Genomic DNA, 17,909 nt, shown 5'->3' on the forward strand with positions numbered 1-17,909 from the left:
AAGTTGAGCTATACTTGGATTTCCGCAAAACAACATAGAATAGATACGAGACCAAAATTCATGAACTAAATGAACAGAACTTCAACTTAAATTTAAACTATAATAAATGAGTTGCAATTCCACAATTTGTTTGGCTCACGAGTTCGCCATATATGTCAATAACTCAATATCATAAATTGAATTCCTATACTTTGGCTAAGAAAATGTATGTTCTGTTGGTAGATCTTCATCTATGGGTTACAACATTCCTCCATGGGTTAAGTGAAAGAAACATATAAGTAGGCTTGACACCACTTCTTGACCCAAAATTTGAAGGCATTAGGTTTATGAGTGGTATCAGAGCCGATGGTTCGACTCAACGATCCATGAGGGATCCTTGTGTCGAAAGTCTTCCTGACAAGAGGTCAAGGCGGCGTGTTCCGTTGATGAAAGGATAAGCCAATGACGATGCAAGTAGATAGAGAACTGAACTCTGATGTATCCAATACTCGGACGAGAATTCACACTTGAGAGGGTGTGGTGTCAAGTCCGCTTATATGCTTCTTTCACTTAGCCCATGGAGGAATGTTGTAACTCATGGATGAAGATTTTCCGAAAGGTTCCTATTTGGTTATTGCCACATAAAAACCATTTGGAATTCTGCAAATCAAGCCTCAGCTCACCAGTGAAGTAAACAAGGCTCTAAAGAAATGCCATCCTTTATAGATGAACATTCATTGCAAAATCATCTTAACAATGACATTCATCTCGATAAATGGCAGTTGTTTAATATGGTGTTGATGACACACCCAATATAATAACTATTACAAATATATTCCAGCAAAGTTCAAATCAAAATGGAAAAACAACTTCTTTACGAGAAAAACAGGAATAGAGGTAATGGACCCGAGGAAATGAGATGAAGTTATTAAACATAATTTCAATGTTATTACGACAGAAATCATCATATACTTATTTAGTGTTAGTTTTTTTTATCACAAAAGCTGTATTTGTGGCAGTTAATTCCATGAGAACAGTATTAACTTAATACCTATTTTGTCTACTCCATTAATATATATTTCAAATTTTGATATAAAATCATTAATTCAGTGTAATGATTCTAACTACTCATCGTGTTCAATGATCTAGATTAGTAAACATTAACCAAAATATTAATTAGAGAAGTGAACATATATAAGAAATAAAAAAATCTTATTATTATTTAGTTGTCTTCAACTTATAGATAGGTTTTTTTAAAATGCATGTAAAGATAAAAGATGAAGAGTAAATAAGAAATAAAAATAATTTGATTTATTGTAAGAGAATTTGTAAAAAACTAATAGTACATATGACATTACCACCAAAATTGATGGGGTAAAATTTGTTATAGGATTATTTACTCTTATTTTGTTGGGTGATAATATTAGAATTTGGGCTCTCATCTCTGAAATGCCTTTTTAACTTAGTCTCACTCATTTTGTTGTTGGGTTCCTTATTTGCCTTTTAAGTACACCAATTTTTAATATATTAAATAATAAATACAGTAATTTAACTTCACTTCTTCATAAAAAACCGCCTCTTTTAATTCCTTAAACGTTATCCCTCATACAATCTTTTTTTTCTTTGGATACATTTAATACACTCTTCTAAATAATAAATAATTTCACATCATTTTGGGAACTTACCTAACTGAACTTTACCACTATACCACACAAGAACATTAAAAACTGATCACAAACTTTTATTTTACTCCCCACCAGAAAATTACATTAATATGAAAATTATTTCCCCCTTTAATTCTATTGATCAATGATGAAAGCCATATAGTTCACCACTGCTACTAGTATCCCATAACTGGTCTTGTTCTTCACAAAAATTCCACTGATTATAGGATTGATGAACACTACTTCCTGCCAAATGCATATCAGGCCACTGATAATCATACACATAATTCACTGAGGAAGAACTAGTATTGTTATTCCACTCACCCAATGATAATCCACAGTTATTATTTCTATTACCCTCTTCTTCATTGGTTATCATCATTCCACCACTTTCAAACATGTAACTTAGTTTCATAATTTCATCATCTAGCCATTCATATGGTGCCAAGGCTCCCTCAACACTTTCATTCATGCTAGGGCATGAGGATGAGGACCCTAATATTATACTGTCATTTGTGTTGCCCTCTATATTGTTGCCTTTTATGTCTTCTCCACAGTGATGCATTTGGCTCCAAGATGCATTAAAATTACTTTGTGAAGTTGTTGGTTTTGATCTTTTAGGCATTGGTTGAAGCACCACTTCGCTTGTGTTCCCTTTGTTGTTATTGTTGTCTTGCATGGGTGGTCGAACCACTGGTCTTCTCTTAGATATAGCAGCTACAGCCATCTCAATGGAAGGAAGTGATTCATTCAAAGATTTCATGAAGCAGTAAATCTTTCTCCTCAAATGAGAGTTCCAGTAATTCTTTATCTCATTATCGGTTCTTCCCGGTAAATTTCCTGCTATGACAGACCACCTATGACCAAACAACATTTAGAAAAATCAAGAAAGGAAAAAACACCCAAAATCAATAAATCACTCTTCTTACTAATTATGATCAAATCTATATATGTTTTGTTGTGTTTAATGCAATCATTAATAATGGTGAGAGATAAGTCTCACATCATATATCTTATTATCTTGACAATATTATAAACATATTTATATAATTCTTTTATTTATCTTAAGTACCATATACCAAATACTGAGTTTGTTATAAAAAAATTTTGTAATAGTAATATAAAAATGACTACTCATGTACATTTTTCTAGGTAACTATGCTTTTAAATATCTTTTAAACTACTTTTCTTATGATCAATTGATTTTAAGCAACATAGAACATTGACATTGTATCACAAGTTATATTATGATAGACCTTACCATGGTCCACGGTTCTAGCTCAGGCTATTGCATGAGGGTCTTGTTAAATATAAAACCATGCTTAAACTTTTGGGAAAACAATATACTCCTAATATATCCCAGCCCCCACTGTATTTTAAAATTGGGTACAACTGTTACATTGTGCTACCAAAATATTCATATCAGTCGTAATATTATAGCCTAGAGGCATTAACCTAAAAAGAGCAACTGCGCATTTCAAGGGGTTAGTTCCATCCAAACTCTAAAATCTAAATTCACTACAATAGTCGATAGCAGATAGCATCATTAAACTTTAAAGTATTGGGATATATAATTCCAACAAAAACAAAAAATAAAATTTAATGTAGTGCTATATAAAAGTTTAATATATGCACAAAGATTTCAGGATTTTGTTTGAGTAGTGATATTCTGAAAGCATTAAAAAAATCTCATATTTTAACACATGCTCTTTGCATATATTTTTCTTCTGAAACAAGTATAATGTTAAATTTATTTTTTATATTCATGAGCATGTTAAATTTCTTTTGATGTAGAACTTTTGATTATGGAATAGGGTTACTCATTTTGTTCTAGGGGGTGGTGATTTTCATCCCTGCAAGTGCAGCCCGTACTAAAGCTCCCATTGTTTTGGCTTTGTACATGAAATTTTATAAGTATATATCAATGGGCCATTCTTTCCACTGAATAGCTCTAGCCTCTAGCTATTTCTTTCGCCTGTTTCACTGTCTGTAGTTCTTTATCAAGTTAAGAATTGCCTTTTTGGGTAGTCAAAATTTTCAATTATTACATAACTTTCTTCACACTCATCTTTTAATTTATTTTTGTGTTGACCACTTTGGTGATATAGTATATTTTTGAGAGATATGCTTTCTTGGTAACTTGGTATATTTAATTTTAAACTTGAATCTCCTAATAAAGTAAATTGTAAAGCTCATACGTATGAACAGACATATGCTGTCTCAGATCATGTCTCATACATGTTGGGTCAATGAATTGAGAAAATGGAGTATACAACTATGAGTCTCGTTCTAGGTTAATTACATCAATTTAAGAGTTTGTTTGTTGCAGCTGAATAGAAGAAACAGTAGCTAGGGCATCAACAATTTTTCATGAAGATTTTAATGTTGGAACTCTCCAGCTTCAAAAGATTTAATTCAAACCTTTTTGCTCAAAAAGGCTAACCTAAAAGGTTAACTATACTTAAAATAGTATTGACAAATTTAATCTTTCAACAGATCACTTGAGAATATGCATAGAAGGCCTTACTTCAATGTAGTAATTGACTGAGTGAAGAGCTATGATTTCCTTGTTTTAAAGAGCAATAGTAATCAGAAAATATATAGAACAAATGGTTAAAATTTAAGCATTAGTAGTTTTGGGAGGAGCATAACCGCGCACCTGTTACCAAGAACAGCATGCAACTTGACAATGATCTCTTCCTCTTGAGGAGTGATGTTTCCTCTCTTCACATCTGATCTCAAGTAGTTGATCCACCTCAGTCTGCAACTCTTTCCACATCTCAACAAACCTTCAAATGCATATGATAGGAATATAACAAATTAACTAACACAGACATACATCATGAAAATCATTATACTATATATTAAATCAAGTGATCAAGTGTGTCTATATATGCAGGGAAAATAATTCTTGATCATCAAAACAGAAATAAGGATATGACATATATAATAGATAAAGGTAAATACATATGATATATTGATACCAATAAGGCGTTTGTTTAGTGGTATAAGACTCTGTTAAATCTCGATGATGACCAAAATGTCAAATATTCGATTCTTGTGAGTGACATGTTGGGAGGAACAACCACACATCCCAAAAGAGATTAAAGAAAATGATATATTGATATTCCATGCTCGTTCAAATAACAAGACTAATGTATGTGTGATGCATATGTATGAAATGTTCACCTGCATTCTTGGGCAAGGACCTCCATGATCCTTCACCATGTTCTTGGATATAATCAGTTAAGATCTTATCCTCTTCAGCAGTCCATCTTCCTTTCTTTAACCCTACTTTCTCACAGCAAGGAGCTCTTCCCATTGTCTCTTCTTATTTATGAATTGACTTCAATTTAGACCCACTCACTCTCACACTAGTGTACCTTGTCAGTGAGTAGTTGTGGTACTATTCATGAATGAAACCGCATAGGCTACACCCTATGCTCACTGTAGCATGAAGTGTATATATAATGGGATTGAGTGGGAGCAACTACACGTGGAGGTTTAATGTTGGATAGAATAGAACAACACAGTACATAGGTTGAATTTGTCAGGAAAAAGATTCATTTTGCAGGTTAAAGTACGTTTCTGTGTTACTTTTTTAATCTGGTTACTACTTACTAGGGCCTCCATTGTCACTTTCCCACCACATGATGAACTTATAAAAGCATATTCGTTAAGATTGTTGATAGAATAGGCAATAGTACTTTGTTACTTTGGCCCTGATATGTGTCAGAGTAATAAATGGGGTTTGGTTCATGGAACATATATTAAACCTAACTACACTATCATCATATTTTTCATTTTTTACTTTTGTAAAGTAATTAAGGATAAGAAGGTATAACATTTCTTACATTTGTCAAGGGTAAAGGAAGTATTTTTTTTAATAGGATGAAGTGAAACACAACAAACTAGTGAGCTAGATGGGGATGAAGATCACATGTCTCAACGGTGTCTCATTTTATGTCTCAAGTCAATCATATAATAACACGTGGATAAAATAAAAAATTTAAAAACAAAAAAATAATAAAATGGAGTACTCTAATTGGTTTAAGACATGAAGTGAAACACCGTTTATGATAAGTGATCTCCATTCAATGACATGGATGACAATAATACTTGACTCGTGAATACTCATTTAAATACCCACAATGGGTACTCAAAAAAGAAATAACTTATTGGTTGGAATAACTATCATAATATGCACTTTAATTAAATATTTTATACTTTTCATTATTATTTTAACAATTTTATATATTTTATTATTATTTTATAATAAATTTTAGTGATTAGCCTAGAATCATAAAATTATTATATATATATATATATATATAATATTACTCAAGTAATAATTATTTTTGTACACAACTAAACCCATTGTGATCCTTACTCTTCCATTTTGCACTTGCTTGTTGAGTTCATAGATCAAATTTGAGTTTGAGTTGACGTACCTAGTCAAACATTTGTAGGTAGTTGTACTCTAATAGAGATGGGGTAGAGATTCCTGTCCAAGAATAAAACTGATAAACTAAAAAAGGATTTGAACACATTGTGGATCATATGATACAGTGAGAGTTCGTTTATGTTAATAAGTGCAATTCCTTTAAAACTATACTTACCAATAGAACAATATAATAAAGCCAAATTTGTAAGAGGTGATGTAATTTTTCTATTTTCTATTTTTTTTATGTTTTCTTGATAATTTTAATATCCAGATTAATTCACTGCATAGGATATATAGCTGTTATATTAAATAAAGGGGCCATTGCTTCATCATTATTTACTTCTTTTGGATTGATTGTTGAATGCCTATATATAGTTATCTTGAACGAAAAAGTCATTTGCCTCAATTCACAGTAAAAGTAAAAATTAGGGGGCATGTAGTGTATCCTAGTTTAAATTGAGACTTGAATTCTTATGATTATTGTGTAATTGACATTGTTGTATTTTATCAATCTTAATATTAACTATTTGTAAGATTTAAAAGAGTCAAATGGAATCTTATTTAAGAGAAAGAAAACTGTTTACCACTTAAGACCAACATAGCTTATGGATCTTTAATTCGGAAATATTGCCTCAAGCTATAACACGCATACTTGCCACTTTGGTTGGCAATTAATTGTAAGATGTTTCTTTCTTTGTTTTATATGATGATGCTGATATTGTAATACCCACACTCCCCAAACACGATCTTGCCAATAGAAAGTGTAAGATTGTGAATTATAATGATGTACAAGGTATTGGGGTATGCTAATCTTGCTCTATGACATTCCTGCTCAAACCTTCCCATTACCCCCATGGCCCCATTATTTATTTATAGATAATTTGACAAGGTAGAACTTTTAAAATACATAATGGTAAACAAAATAAACAACTACTACTCAAATGGTCCATTAACTTTAACTTTTATTGAATTAGCAAGAAATCAATTATATCTCATAAGAATGTTGATTTGAATCTTGCAATGGATGAAATAAATTGTAAGTATTTTATGGGATCATAGAATCTAAATTTCGTGCACCCAAATTCATTTTTAGTTTGAGAAGTAAATAATCAGTTGAAATATTGATTCTTGTTTCAACATAAATTCTTCAAATTTAAGGCCATGTCATTTTCCCCTCTACATAGTACATACTCAGAATGAAATGTAATTTTGGTTGAATAGTCAACAAGATTGTCAGTGAATCTGTCAACATCAATGATACACCCATTACATGCCACCTAGCATAAGGTGAGAAATATGGCTGTGCTCAGACAAAGTGGTACTCTGTCTAGGAACAAATATCTTATTCAACTAAAAAAACATTCTTATAGAATAACTGTTGGATAAAAAGAATTAAATGAGGCAAATGAAGAGTGTGTCCCACGTTTTGTTCAGTGGCCATAGAACCACTCTGTCATAGTAATTGCTGTGCCAAATGTTACAAAGCTAAATGTGCCACGGCTACACAAGTGGATCAAGACATAACCAGCTACTTGCCAATGTGGAGCCATCTTCCTAAAGGTTTTCAATTTGATCCCATTTGATGGGGTCAGTTTGGTTTGTGCTGCTTCAATTGTAAATCTAAGTTATGATATTATTCTCCAAAAGATAAAAATGTTGTTTTCACTAGGCTAAAAATAAGGCATCTAAAGCAACCTGGGGAAGCTGTTTATCAAAAGAGGAGAAAGTAATAAAAAGATCCAAGATTTTGTAACAGAGCAACGATGCTTCTTGTATATGGAAACCTGATATAGCAGTAAAAGTATGAAACTGGGACAACTGATTAATAGTAATCTGTCATGATTTTTTTAAAATTTACAGTTTAGATAGTGAATATGTTGTTAATGTAGTTCAATCCTGCCAGTAACCATCATTGGCATATCACATTAACAGTATGAATTTCTGTCTAAACACAGAGGAACGTTATAAAACCACTACTAAGCAATTTTGTTACATTTCTTGCATCACCACATTTACACAACTATCTTTTCACAGATTTACGGTATAATACAAAATCATGGGCTGGACAATTGGTAGTCTCTCATTGTTATAAATACAAAAGAATCCACTTATACCAATGCAATTTCGAACATTGAGTATGGTAGAGAATATGCAGTAAATTACTGTACTTGTAATCCATGAAGAGACATTCTTAGAGGCCATGCTCATATTCAATCATCTCTCCCTCAGGTCAACAACATCAAACTTCAAGTTAGCATTCATATAGACATGAGAACAGTGCTCATATATTTGATTTCCATCTGAAGGCTCTTCGTGGGGATGAAATCCACGTTGTTGACAGTTACGAATGACAGACACACCACCTGGATCAGACAGATGAAATATGCCATGTGGACTGCAATCATGGAGTTTTAATTAGTGACAGAATATGAAAATTTGAAACTACTATTTCATTTCAAATGAAGTAGCTTAAAATTTTGTATCCATACTGAAAGTAAATTATACTGTTCATTTCCCATATAAAAGGCCAACCCCTGCAGATATACAAACTTAAAATAGCTTTGAAGTTACAACTGATAATATATATTTCAATCAGTGGGACGGTAGGTTAATGTTAGCTTCTACAGAGCTAAGACTTTTTTTGGACTAATTGAAAACCTTCCTAAAACCAATTGCAATATATTTAGACAGGGTCTACTATTTATTGGTATGCCCTTTGTTATGACTTCTAAAGACCTCACACTCCTCACTCAAAGTCAATTAATTGCTACGCAAAATGTTTCTTGTCTTATAACCAATGCCGACAAACAAGCGGAATAAGAAGCAAATCCTTAATTATATCCATTTCTTTGGTCTATCTCTCATTTGTCCACCCCACACCCAAGGCATGCCTAATATCCAACAAGCAAAGTAGCAAATCATTTCCTAATCAAATCTAAGACATGTGATTGAGTTTAAGGGGGCAAACATATTATTGGACATTAATATGAAAATTGTATTAGCTTAAGGGGAGATAGAGTATGGGGGAGGGTACAGAGAACAGATGGTAGGGTTTCCAAATTTCAAAGTCCCCAAGCCTGAAACCTGACAAATGCTGTGTAAATTGGCGATCAAAGGTTGAACAGTGATCAGGGTTATTGAAGACGTTTCATGGTTTAATATGTCATGAATATAATTCATGAGTGAAAGAAACGAACCTTGTTGTATCTGTAGGAGCCATGACAATTGCAATTGCCTCCGGCAACATGATCTAAAATGAAAGGCCCTTTCAATTAGGTACAAATGTACAATTAAAATGAGATATACAAATGTTACATGTAAAAGTTGACTGAATGTTACAAGTACTTGACTAAATTGAAAAACAAAGCTTATACTCCAAATTTTTAAAAATATATCTTATATTCCAAATTATAAGGGCTAGGCACTTCATACATTAAATTCTGATAAAAGTTAGGTTAAAAACCATTTTTCATTTTCCTAAGAATCTGCAAGACTATTATACAACCACAGCAAAAAATATATTAACTAGAGTTAGTACAAATATTTCTTATTTAGCCCCATATTTACTAATAATAGGCTATGCCAACTGCTTCAGCATCTTAATCTAGAATGTGAAAAGAAAAAAATTTAAATTATATTGCAATCTATTACCTGGTATGAGTAATGCGTGTGCAGATCCACAGATGACATGAAACAAGTCTGTGACGGGTGTGTCTGAATTCAAAAGAGAAATAAGATAAATACTGGAATTTAAGGCCAGCCTAACACAAAATGTGTTGATAAAAAAGGCAAATGGTAAGGGTAAAAAAAATGCTAATGTAAAGTATGCTTGCAATCAAAGGCTAGCTATGTTCATTGTAATTTGTATATATTAATGGAGAAATACTGATGCATCCACCCATCAAAACATCAGCATGTTATGGGATCTCTAGCAGTAAGTAATGGTTAAATTCAGACATAACAAGGCAGAAATAGTCCTCTTTATTCTTAAGGTAAAGACAAGAGACCTCAGAAAGGGGTGGAAAATATAAAAAAAAGGAGAGGAATCTTTGGAAAGATTGCTTAGTAAGATACAACTCTTTACTATTTCTTCTATTTTCTTGTTCAATATCTTATGTAAGAGTACAAACCAATGCCCCAAGAGAAAAGGGAACGGAAGGGACTGTTTGACTTCCTTTATTCTTACTACAACTCATCTGCTGCACTTTGTGCAGTTCAGTATTCTTTTCTGCTTTGCTCAAAGAAATATTGTTATAGTAATGATATTTTCATACTTTTCCCCATGCCCCTTTTGCACCAATTTAATAACCATTGATCAAGGGACTTTTGATTTGGAAATAATGATGGGTAGATGACAGATGGTTAATATTTAGGTGTAAAAAGTGGTGAGATGGACATTTTCCATAGTGATATTACTGATACAGAAGGTAAATTATTTTGTAACAGTAATTTTGGTGTAACCAGTTTAACCTTTAGTTTATCTCAGTATTACAAAGAGAAGTGAGAAGTTAATGAATAGTCCTAACTATTACTATAAATATGAGAAAATGGAAGGAATATAAGTGAGACAAGTTTCATTATCTGCTATGTTTGACGAATAAGTTCTTTGCTGCCACCACATGGGACAGAAAACGTATAAATGATTAGTTAACGGCAAAGGATAATGGAGCACTTACATGTATCCAACCTAAAGGAAAAAGTGATAAGCTGTCTTGTACTTCAAATATTTCTTCTTCATTTAAAGTTTGGCACTGAACAATAAATTCAATAAGATACATTATCTAAGTGGAAAAATAATTAAACTATATCGAACAGTATAAAGAAACATAAATGCACCATGAGAAAATTACAATTCTGTGAATCTCCTAGTTTTAATGAGTACTTGATAATATGTTAGCTCTATCCATATATAACATGGGTGGCCCAGTGCACGAAGCTATCACCTAGTGGGGTCTAGGGAAGGTAAATGTATGCATTCTAAGGCTCACAAGCGAAGGGGTTGTCCATGATTTGAACCCATGACCTCCAGGTCACAAGGCAAGCAATCTTACCGTTGTGCCAAGTCTCACCCTCTATTCATATATAACATGCATCATAAAAAATTACTAAAGAACCGGTTGCTTTAAAAATAAGGCTGAATAATTCTATTATATGATTAACAGTAACAATGGAGATAAAAACATGCATTCCAACCACTTTAGATTATGCAAGATTTGCCATCTCTGTGCATCACAACTTCAAAGCAGAATTGAAGTTTTATATTTTCCGACAGGATGTAAATGGAAGCTTTTTAACCATGGCATTATTAGAGAGCATGAGACAGAGAGAAGAATGGCCTATAGAATTATTTAAAACAGAAAACTGAAATTCAATAACTTAAATATGACCATTATCTTACCGAGTCTGACGTTGATTCCTGCTTTGGGATTATAAGTGTAGTGATAAGGAAAACCCTGTTTTTCTAGAGCCACACAAATTGCAAGCACAAAGAATTACTAAAATTAGCATTCGAGAGATTTTCTACAATCAAAAGTACAGAAAACTATGACTCCTTACCAGGGAACCTGCAAGAACACCACATGTCTCTAAGTTCTTCCGTGTGTTTCCCGAAGCCAATCTCAAAAAATCTTCCAACATTTTGATAGGCTGCAATACAAAGTGAAATCATAGTAACTTTTTCCCAGTATGATCGATAAACACAAAGGAGCAACTCGCAATGAACGAGCAAAAAAACCCAAGACATTTGCTGCAAACTTGCATTAGAAAACTAAAATAGGCTTACAATGTGTAGGTGTTGATATGTAGTGGGACCAACTCCAGAATCCTGAGAAGCTTTAGCTGGTCCTGGCCGTGGATCTGCAACTTTTGAAGGAGGAATAGGGGCATGTTCCGGGTACACCTGAGCAAGAACAGGAGGAGGTAGAGGCTGCTTGATGTTGAGCGACTGAAAAGGGTCCTCCCTTGATTCAATTAAAACAGAAGAGCAGGACTCAACCGCAGGACGCAACCATCGACCATCATCTAAGGAGAGAACTGAGTCCAGTGTGGATGTAACTGGTCCTTGATCACCACCTTTAACTGCCACGAGATCATATTGCCCAGCCTGATTCAGGCTATAACCATGAATGACAAAATAGTAAGTGTGCGGACAGTTATGTTTAACAGAAACAAAGCTGAACAAAACACTTCCGAACAATATTTAACCCTCATATCTCAGCATATTCTCATAGTTAGATTGATTTACAATGAAACAGCATGCTAAAAAAGGGAAATAACAAAAACAGTTTCGATGAAGGAAGTACTCTTTGTCATGGGGAGAGAAGTAGAAAAGAGAATTCAAAATACAACAGATGGGAACATGAAAATTATGCAATTTGCATCGCATGAATATAGGAAACAGGAAAGGGCAATAACTTCAATAACTCAAATTAGAATAAATAAATAAGCCAAACCTTGAATCCTTGTCATGTGTCAGATCATTACTGCTTGGATATTGAACCTGAATAACGTCAAATATCAATATTATATCAGAAATATAGATAACTCACATTTCTGGAACACTAGAAAGACACACTTCAATTTTACCTTTATTTCCGTGCTAGGTCCAACCCATTGACCCTGAAGACCATTTGGCCCAAAAAATGAGTGTCTGGATAAAGTCTCCTTCTTTGGAGGAGGTAGGCCCACAGATCTGCAGTCCAAAGAACAATCATCATAGTTCCTCCTCCAGTGTAGCAGCATATTTTCTTTTGAAATATATATTGAATGTACAAGACAGCGCTTCCAAAAATAATTAGCATGATATAAAACATGTATGCTGCTAAAACAAAAAAAGGGTAGTGCAGACAAAAAGGTTTGTTGAAAGAAAATGGCATTAGGAATTGAAAATGTATATAAAAAACCACACCAACAACCAAGACATTTAAATAAAGCATTAGAATCTGATACAGTGGGTAATAGAAGCGGTAAGCACAATGAGTTGTGCCTGCCTATAACAAGAAACACATAAAAAACAGTTATTTGTCCCCTTATCTGCTTAGGCTTTACTTTTACTTGGGGAAATTGGGGGAAGAGCATACAGGAAAGGAATGGAACTGCAAAACCTTGAATGTGAAATGTGCTCAGGCATATATATGCATGTCAAGAACCAATTGTCCCAAATGCTTAAGTTGTTGGCTGAAGGCGGATGAATAGTTTTTTATATATTTAACATGCCCCCCTGGAGTCTGCACAGGCTCATCACACCTTATGCTGAAACTTAACTTCTTTTCATTTATAGAAGAATGGTGACGACAAGGATCGAACCCGTGACCACTTGGTCATAGAGGCTCTAATACCATGTCAAGAACCAAGTGTCCATTTGTCCCAAAAGCTTAAGTTGTTGGGTGAAGAATAATGAATGGTTTTATATATTTAATAACACAAAAGAAAATTCATTTGCAGACAAAAGCAAAGTCAAAACAATGAGCATGATTAATCCTATTTCATAATTTGACTGGCAATGTGATAATTTCTCAGAATGGCCAAAAGTTGCCACTCGTATCAAAGATAATGTTCTTACTAGCATGCCTCAAGTCCAAAATAATATAACTTGGTTAGAAAGAAAAACTTACAGTTTCTGAAAGTGCTTGTCAATGGGCATGGAATTTGAGGTTAACATGTTATTGTTATATTTCCATGAAGAGTGTGAACCCAATCCGACAGGCTGCAGATATTTCAGCAAAGAATAATTAATAACAATAAGAGGTATAAACCACATGCAAGCACATTAGAGTAGGAAAGTTTGAAGTTTTATGCAATTAACTAAACTTCTTCATAAGCTTATCAAGAAAAAATAAAAACTAAACTTCCACAGAAAAGAACATTACAACAACAATCAAGTCTTAATCACACTAGGTAGAGTCACCTACTGATCGAACCAGGCCATAATGATCTATCATACATCAAGTTCATTGAAAAACATTGATCTCTAAATCTTTCCAAATTGTTTCGCCTATAGTTTTTCTTGGCCTTCCTCTTCCTGTAGGAATTGGACCAATCTCCATTTGATCTACTTTCCTTACTGAGGTTTCTAATGGTACAGAAAAGAACATTGATAATATAAAGAAATAGATCAGCAAAAAGAAATATCTAAATGAAGATTTTCAAGCACTTCATGTTGTATATCAATCAGATCTGGCACTGAAACAAATATATCGAAAATTTTCAGTATCCCAGAAATTGGTATTAAAAATTTGTCATCAAGTCCTCACCCGTTTAAAATCCATGCTCGAGTTTGAGCTTTTATTTACAGAAGGCCATTCCAAAGATGAATTCAATGAACTCTCCAAAGCCTTATTGAAGCCATTACCTTCAGGAAATGAAGCTTTTACATGTGAGTCATTCAAGTTTTCCCACTGGTGTTTAAAGTCAGGCTTCAAAGATTCAAGCTCGTCCAATACAGCTAGTGATCTCTGCAGGCAGCAAAATGATAGGCCAATGGCAACATTACCAAATATCAAATATGAAGAAGATTAAAGTCAAAAAAACAATAAATGTGCACATGAAAATTGGCAAAGTAGTTCTCACCTTTCTATGTGCTGCTCTGTCCTTAGGAAGTGAAACTTGGTAATCTCGATGATATGGTATAGTTTCAGATACCAAACTTAAAAAGACAAAACGAAAAGGTTATACTCGAGTCAACAGCAAACTTATCAGTTCACCGAAAAGTAAACCCATGGACCTTTCATCTTTTACCTTGAATATCTAAGGAGTATGATATACAAGTCAACTATATTTTTCTCCTCACGGTAGATACGTGCCTGTTGACAAGAATAAAATTCATCACTCAGGTGGAACTCACCTATAGGATATAAACAATACATATAGCAACACTCGTGTACTTCAAAGTTCAAGTTATTCTACACAATACTTGAGACAATTAAGCACATATCTCTACCAGATATTTAACATAGATATTCCCAAAGAGATTCCAATTTGTGTAGTAGGGCGCAGGCACCGGCACTCGCTCAACATTCTCAGCTTTGGTTCTGAACACGTCTGACAAACAATACTATATATGAAATGACTCGTCTATTTGAATCTACTACATGGAAGTTGACTCCGCCATTCGGGATTCTGTTTTGACATTTATTTGGCTTCACCAAAATTAGCTACATTAAACATTTACTCTGCACATCTGTAATTTGAATTTCTCAAATTTATTAATGTGTCTTATTAATGCCTTCTTTTGTTTTAATACACTTTAATTTATGTATGTTTAATATAATTAATATATGTCCCTTCTACTCCAAGGTGATATGGCAGCAATTTTAAAAATTAGCACCATCTTAACAAACACAGCTAGGACAGTAAATTTATGATATGAACAAATTCCGATCACATAAAAAACATGTTATTATGCCCTACCCTAGGTCTCATAATAAAATGCATATAATATAACTGGTTTAAAGTGATAAGAACGCAGGGGGAGCAAGTAATTAAAGTTATGCTACCAAATAATAATAATCATGATGATAAATGAAAAGGATGTATCATATTTTGGGATTTGGAGAAGATTCTATGTAGATGAATATGAGAAAGCCCTAGAGTAATGTAAAATTGAGGATGGAGAGTATGAAGGAACCTGTTTGAGGAGGTTATCGGCAATACGATAGTAATAACGGAGGGGAATGCGGTTATCAATTTCGATTCTGCGAGTGCTTGAATCTAAATCGATCACCATCTTCTTCGTAAACTGATCACACACTCATTCGATCAATAAGCATAATAGAGATCCTGTTATGTTGTGTGCATTTACAATTAACATTAACACTGAAAAAAACTAAATTAACACAAACCCATTAACACAAAGTTTTCAAAGGTTTTAATATGTATATTTAGAGTTCGTCCTTCTAATATTTTCCATTACCAATTTCATTCTTCAAAGAAATAAAATTTTAAATTTTAAATTAGTGTATCTTCTGAATGTGAATCAAAATAATATCTCCTATGTCATAATAAATACCTGATGTTTTGATCTAATGATATAAACTCAAATGGATCCACACGTAAATTAGAAAGTTCAAAATTTTGATTTTATGGGCAACATTTTGTTAGGAATTAAGGTGATCAATACCCTTTCGGAATATGTGACTACTCTTTTTAACAACCATTACTAACAAAAATCGAACTTTTGACATTTTGATCTAACGTAATTTTATATTATTATATCAATACATTTTATTATACAAAAAAGCCATAATAAATATTTAAAATGATTAAACCCAAAAAATCATGTGTTAGCCTATTTATAGGAGGAAAAAATGTATTGACTTAAAATGTAGGAGTTTTATACATGATTAGTCAATCATCTATTATTTATTTTTAATTATCATTTAATCTTCAAAAGAAGTAATATAAATAAATAGTGAATGGGTATTAACTTTATATAAATCTTTGCATAATAATGTATAGATATTTCACTATTTATATATAACAAACTAGTTCATTAAAGTGTGACATGTGATATGGTAGAAGAAAGTAATGATAAGGTAAGATTATTAGAATGCTCATATAAGTTATTTTATTTTTCACATTGATCATGTAATTTTTTTTATTGATTTTGATTTTTTCACATGCTTTCCTGAATTTTTAACCAAAATTCACAAATTTCTAAATTGTACTAATAGTTATAACTTGACAAATTTCATCATAATTGGTATAGTTTTCTATTAAGCATACAACATTTGCTTGTAAATTTCTCATTATAAAATGTTTACATGTTCCAATGTGTTCAACTATAAAAACTTGAAAACAATTGACATGTTTGACTAAGCTGAGAACAAATTAACATCAAAACTTTGGTTGTTATTGCACAGAAGTTCCTATATTAAGTTATTCTAACTCAACCTTATATCTTACATTAAATTTGAAAGAGAACAAACCTTGATTTTTCATAGCTCACCATGCTGAAATTCCATATATTTGAGTCTTGACTTTTCATAGCTCACCAAGAACAAAATCTACAATTTTCATCTCCAGTATTGAGATGAGTCTTATTCGTGAAGAAAAAAAAAAGAATCTCGTGAAGAGTAAGTAAACTAAAATATGAAGTGAAACAAATAATACATTATGTTTAGAACTTATGAATAATTATTAGAAACAAATACTACATTGTGTTTCTCCATTGATATTTAAGATAATCCCATTTAGAAGGTCAATCCTTGAAGAAGTTAAAGGCATCATCAAGAAATGGATATGGCCCATGTTGATAAAAAGGTTCAACATCATCATTCTCAAGTCTCAACCCAAATTCCATTAAATAAATTACATGAAGCGAGATCATTTATAAGTTGTAACTCAAGGTTAGTGGAGAAACTGGAGTGAGTTATTTATGTTGAAGAGAACATGGATTAGTGCAACTGAAAGAACTTTGAAGTTAGTCAACAATGATTTATTGAAGTATGCCATGCATCATAATGAATGCTCAATAAGGAATATACTAGAGCACCACGTAACAAAAAAAAATGGTTGGTAGTGAAATAAACATGTTTTTTTTGTTAAAGTTCACCATCAGAGATGAACCGTTTTTGTTCTTATTTCATAACAGTAAGCTAAATAACATTATTTTTAAAGTTGTTAGTCAACATTAAAATATGGAAAAAAATTGTTACAAAAGAGAAAAATATAAATATGTGATAGGTTTGTAGATTCAATTTAAGAATATAAATAAAATTACCCCATTGGACATGATTTTAATTTGAGTTGGTTAAGTTGTTAAAAAAATATAAACAATTATAAAATAATCAATAAGAAATATTTAAAAATAGAAAATGTGTTGT

At 32.5% G+C, this 17,909-nt stretch overlaps 2 protein-coding genes across 2 annotated transcripts; both read right to left on the reverse strand.

Annotated features, from left to right (window-relative positions):
* LOC109361620 (transcription factor MYB12-like) lies at positions 1,602 to 5,100 on the reverse strand. The gene is made up of 3 exons (XM_019607131.1): positions 4,833 to 5,100; positions 4,303 to 4,432; positions 1,602 to 2,500 (listed from the first exon to the last, which is right to left on the reverse strand). Exons 1-3 carry the CDS (start codon positions 4,963 to 4,965, stop codon positions 1,786 to 1,788), a joined length of 978 nt encoding a protein of 325 aa, XP_019462676.1. The 5' UTR covers positions 4,966 to 5,100; the 3' UTR covers positions 1,602 to 1,785.
* On the reverse strand, positions 7,977 to 15,953 carry LOC109361547 (AMSH-like ubiquitin thioesterase 3). The gene is made up of 14 exons (XM_019607034.1): positions 15,713 to 15,953; positions 14,824 to 14,888; positions 14,656 to 14,731; positions 14,340 to 14,540; positions 13,701 to 13,792; positions 12,673 to 12,778; positions 12,540 to 12,586; positions 11,870 to 12,200; positions 11,644 to 11,733; positions 11,486 to 11,548; positions 10,764 to 10,838; positions 9,739 to 9,801; positions 9,285 to 9,337; positions 7,977 to 8,482 (listed from the first exon to the last, which is right to left on the reverse strand). Exons 1-14 carry the CDS (start codon positions 15,809 to 15,811, stop codon positions 8,302 to 8,304), a joined length of 1,542 nt encoding a protein of 513 aa, XP_019462579.1. The 5' UTR covers positions 15,812 to 15,953; the 3' UTR covers positions 7,977 to 8,301.

Source organism: Lupinus angustifolius, chromosome LG12 (assembly GCF_001865875.1).
Source record: "Lupinus angustifolius cultivar Tanjil chromosome LG12, LupAngTanjil_v1.0, whole genome shotgun sequence".
Taxonomy (NCBI): Eukaryota; Viridiplantae; Streptophyta; class Magnoliopsida; order Fabales; family Fabaceae; genus Lupinus; species Lupinus angustifolius.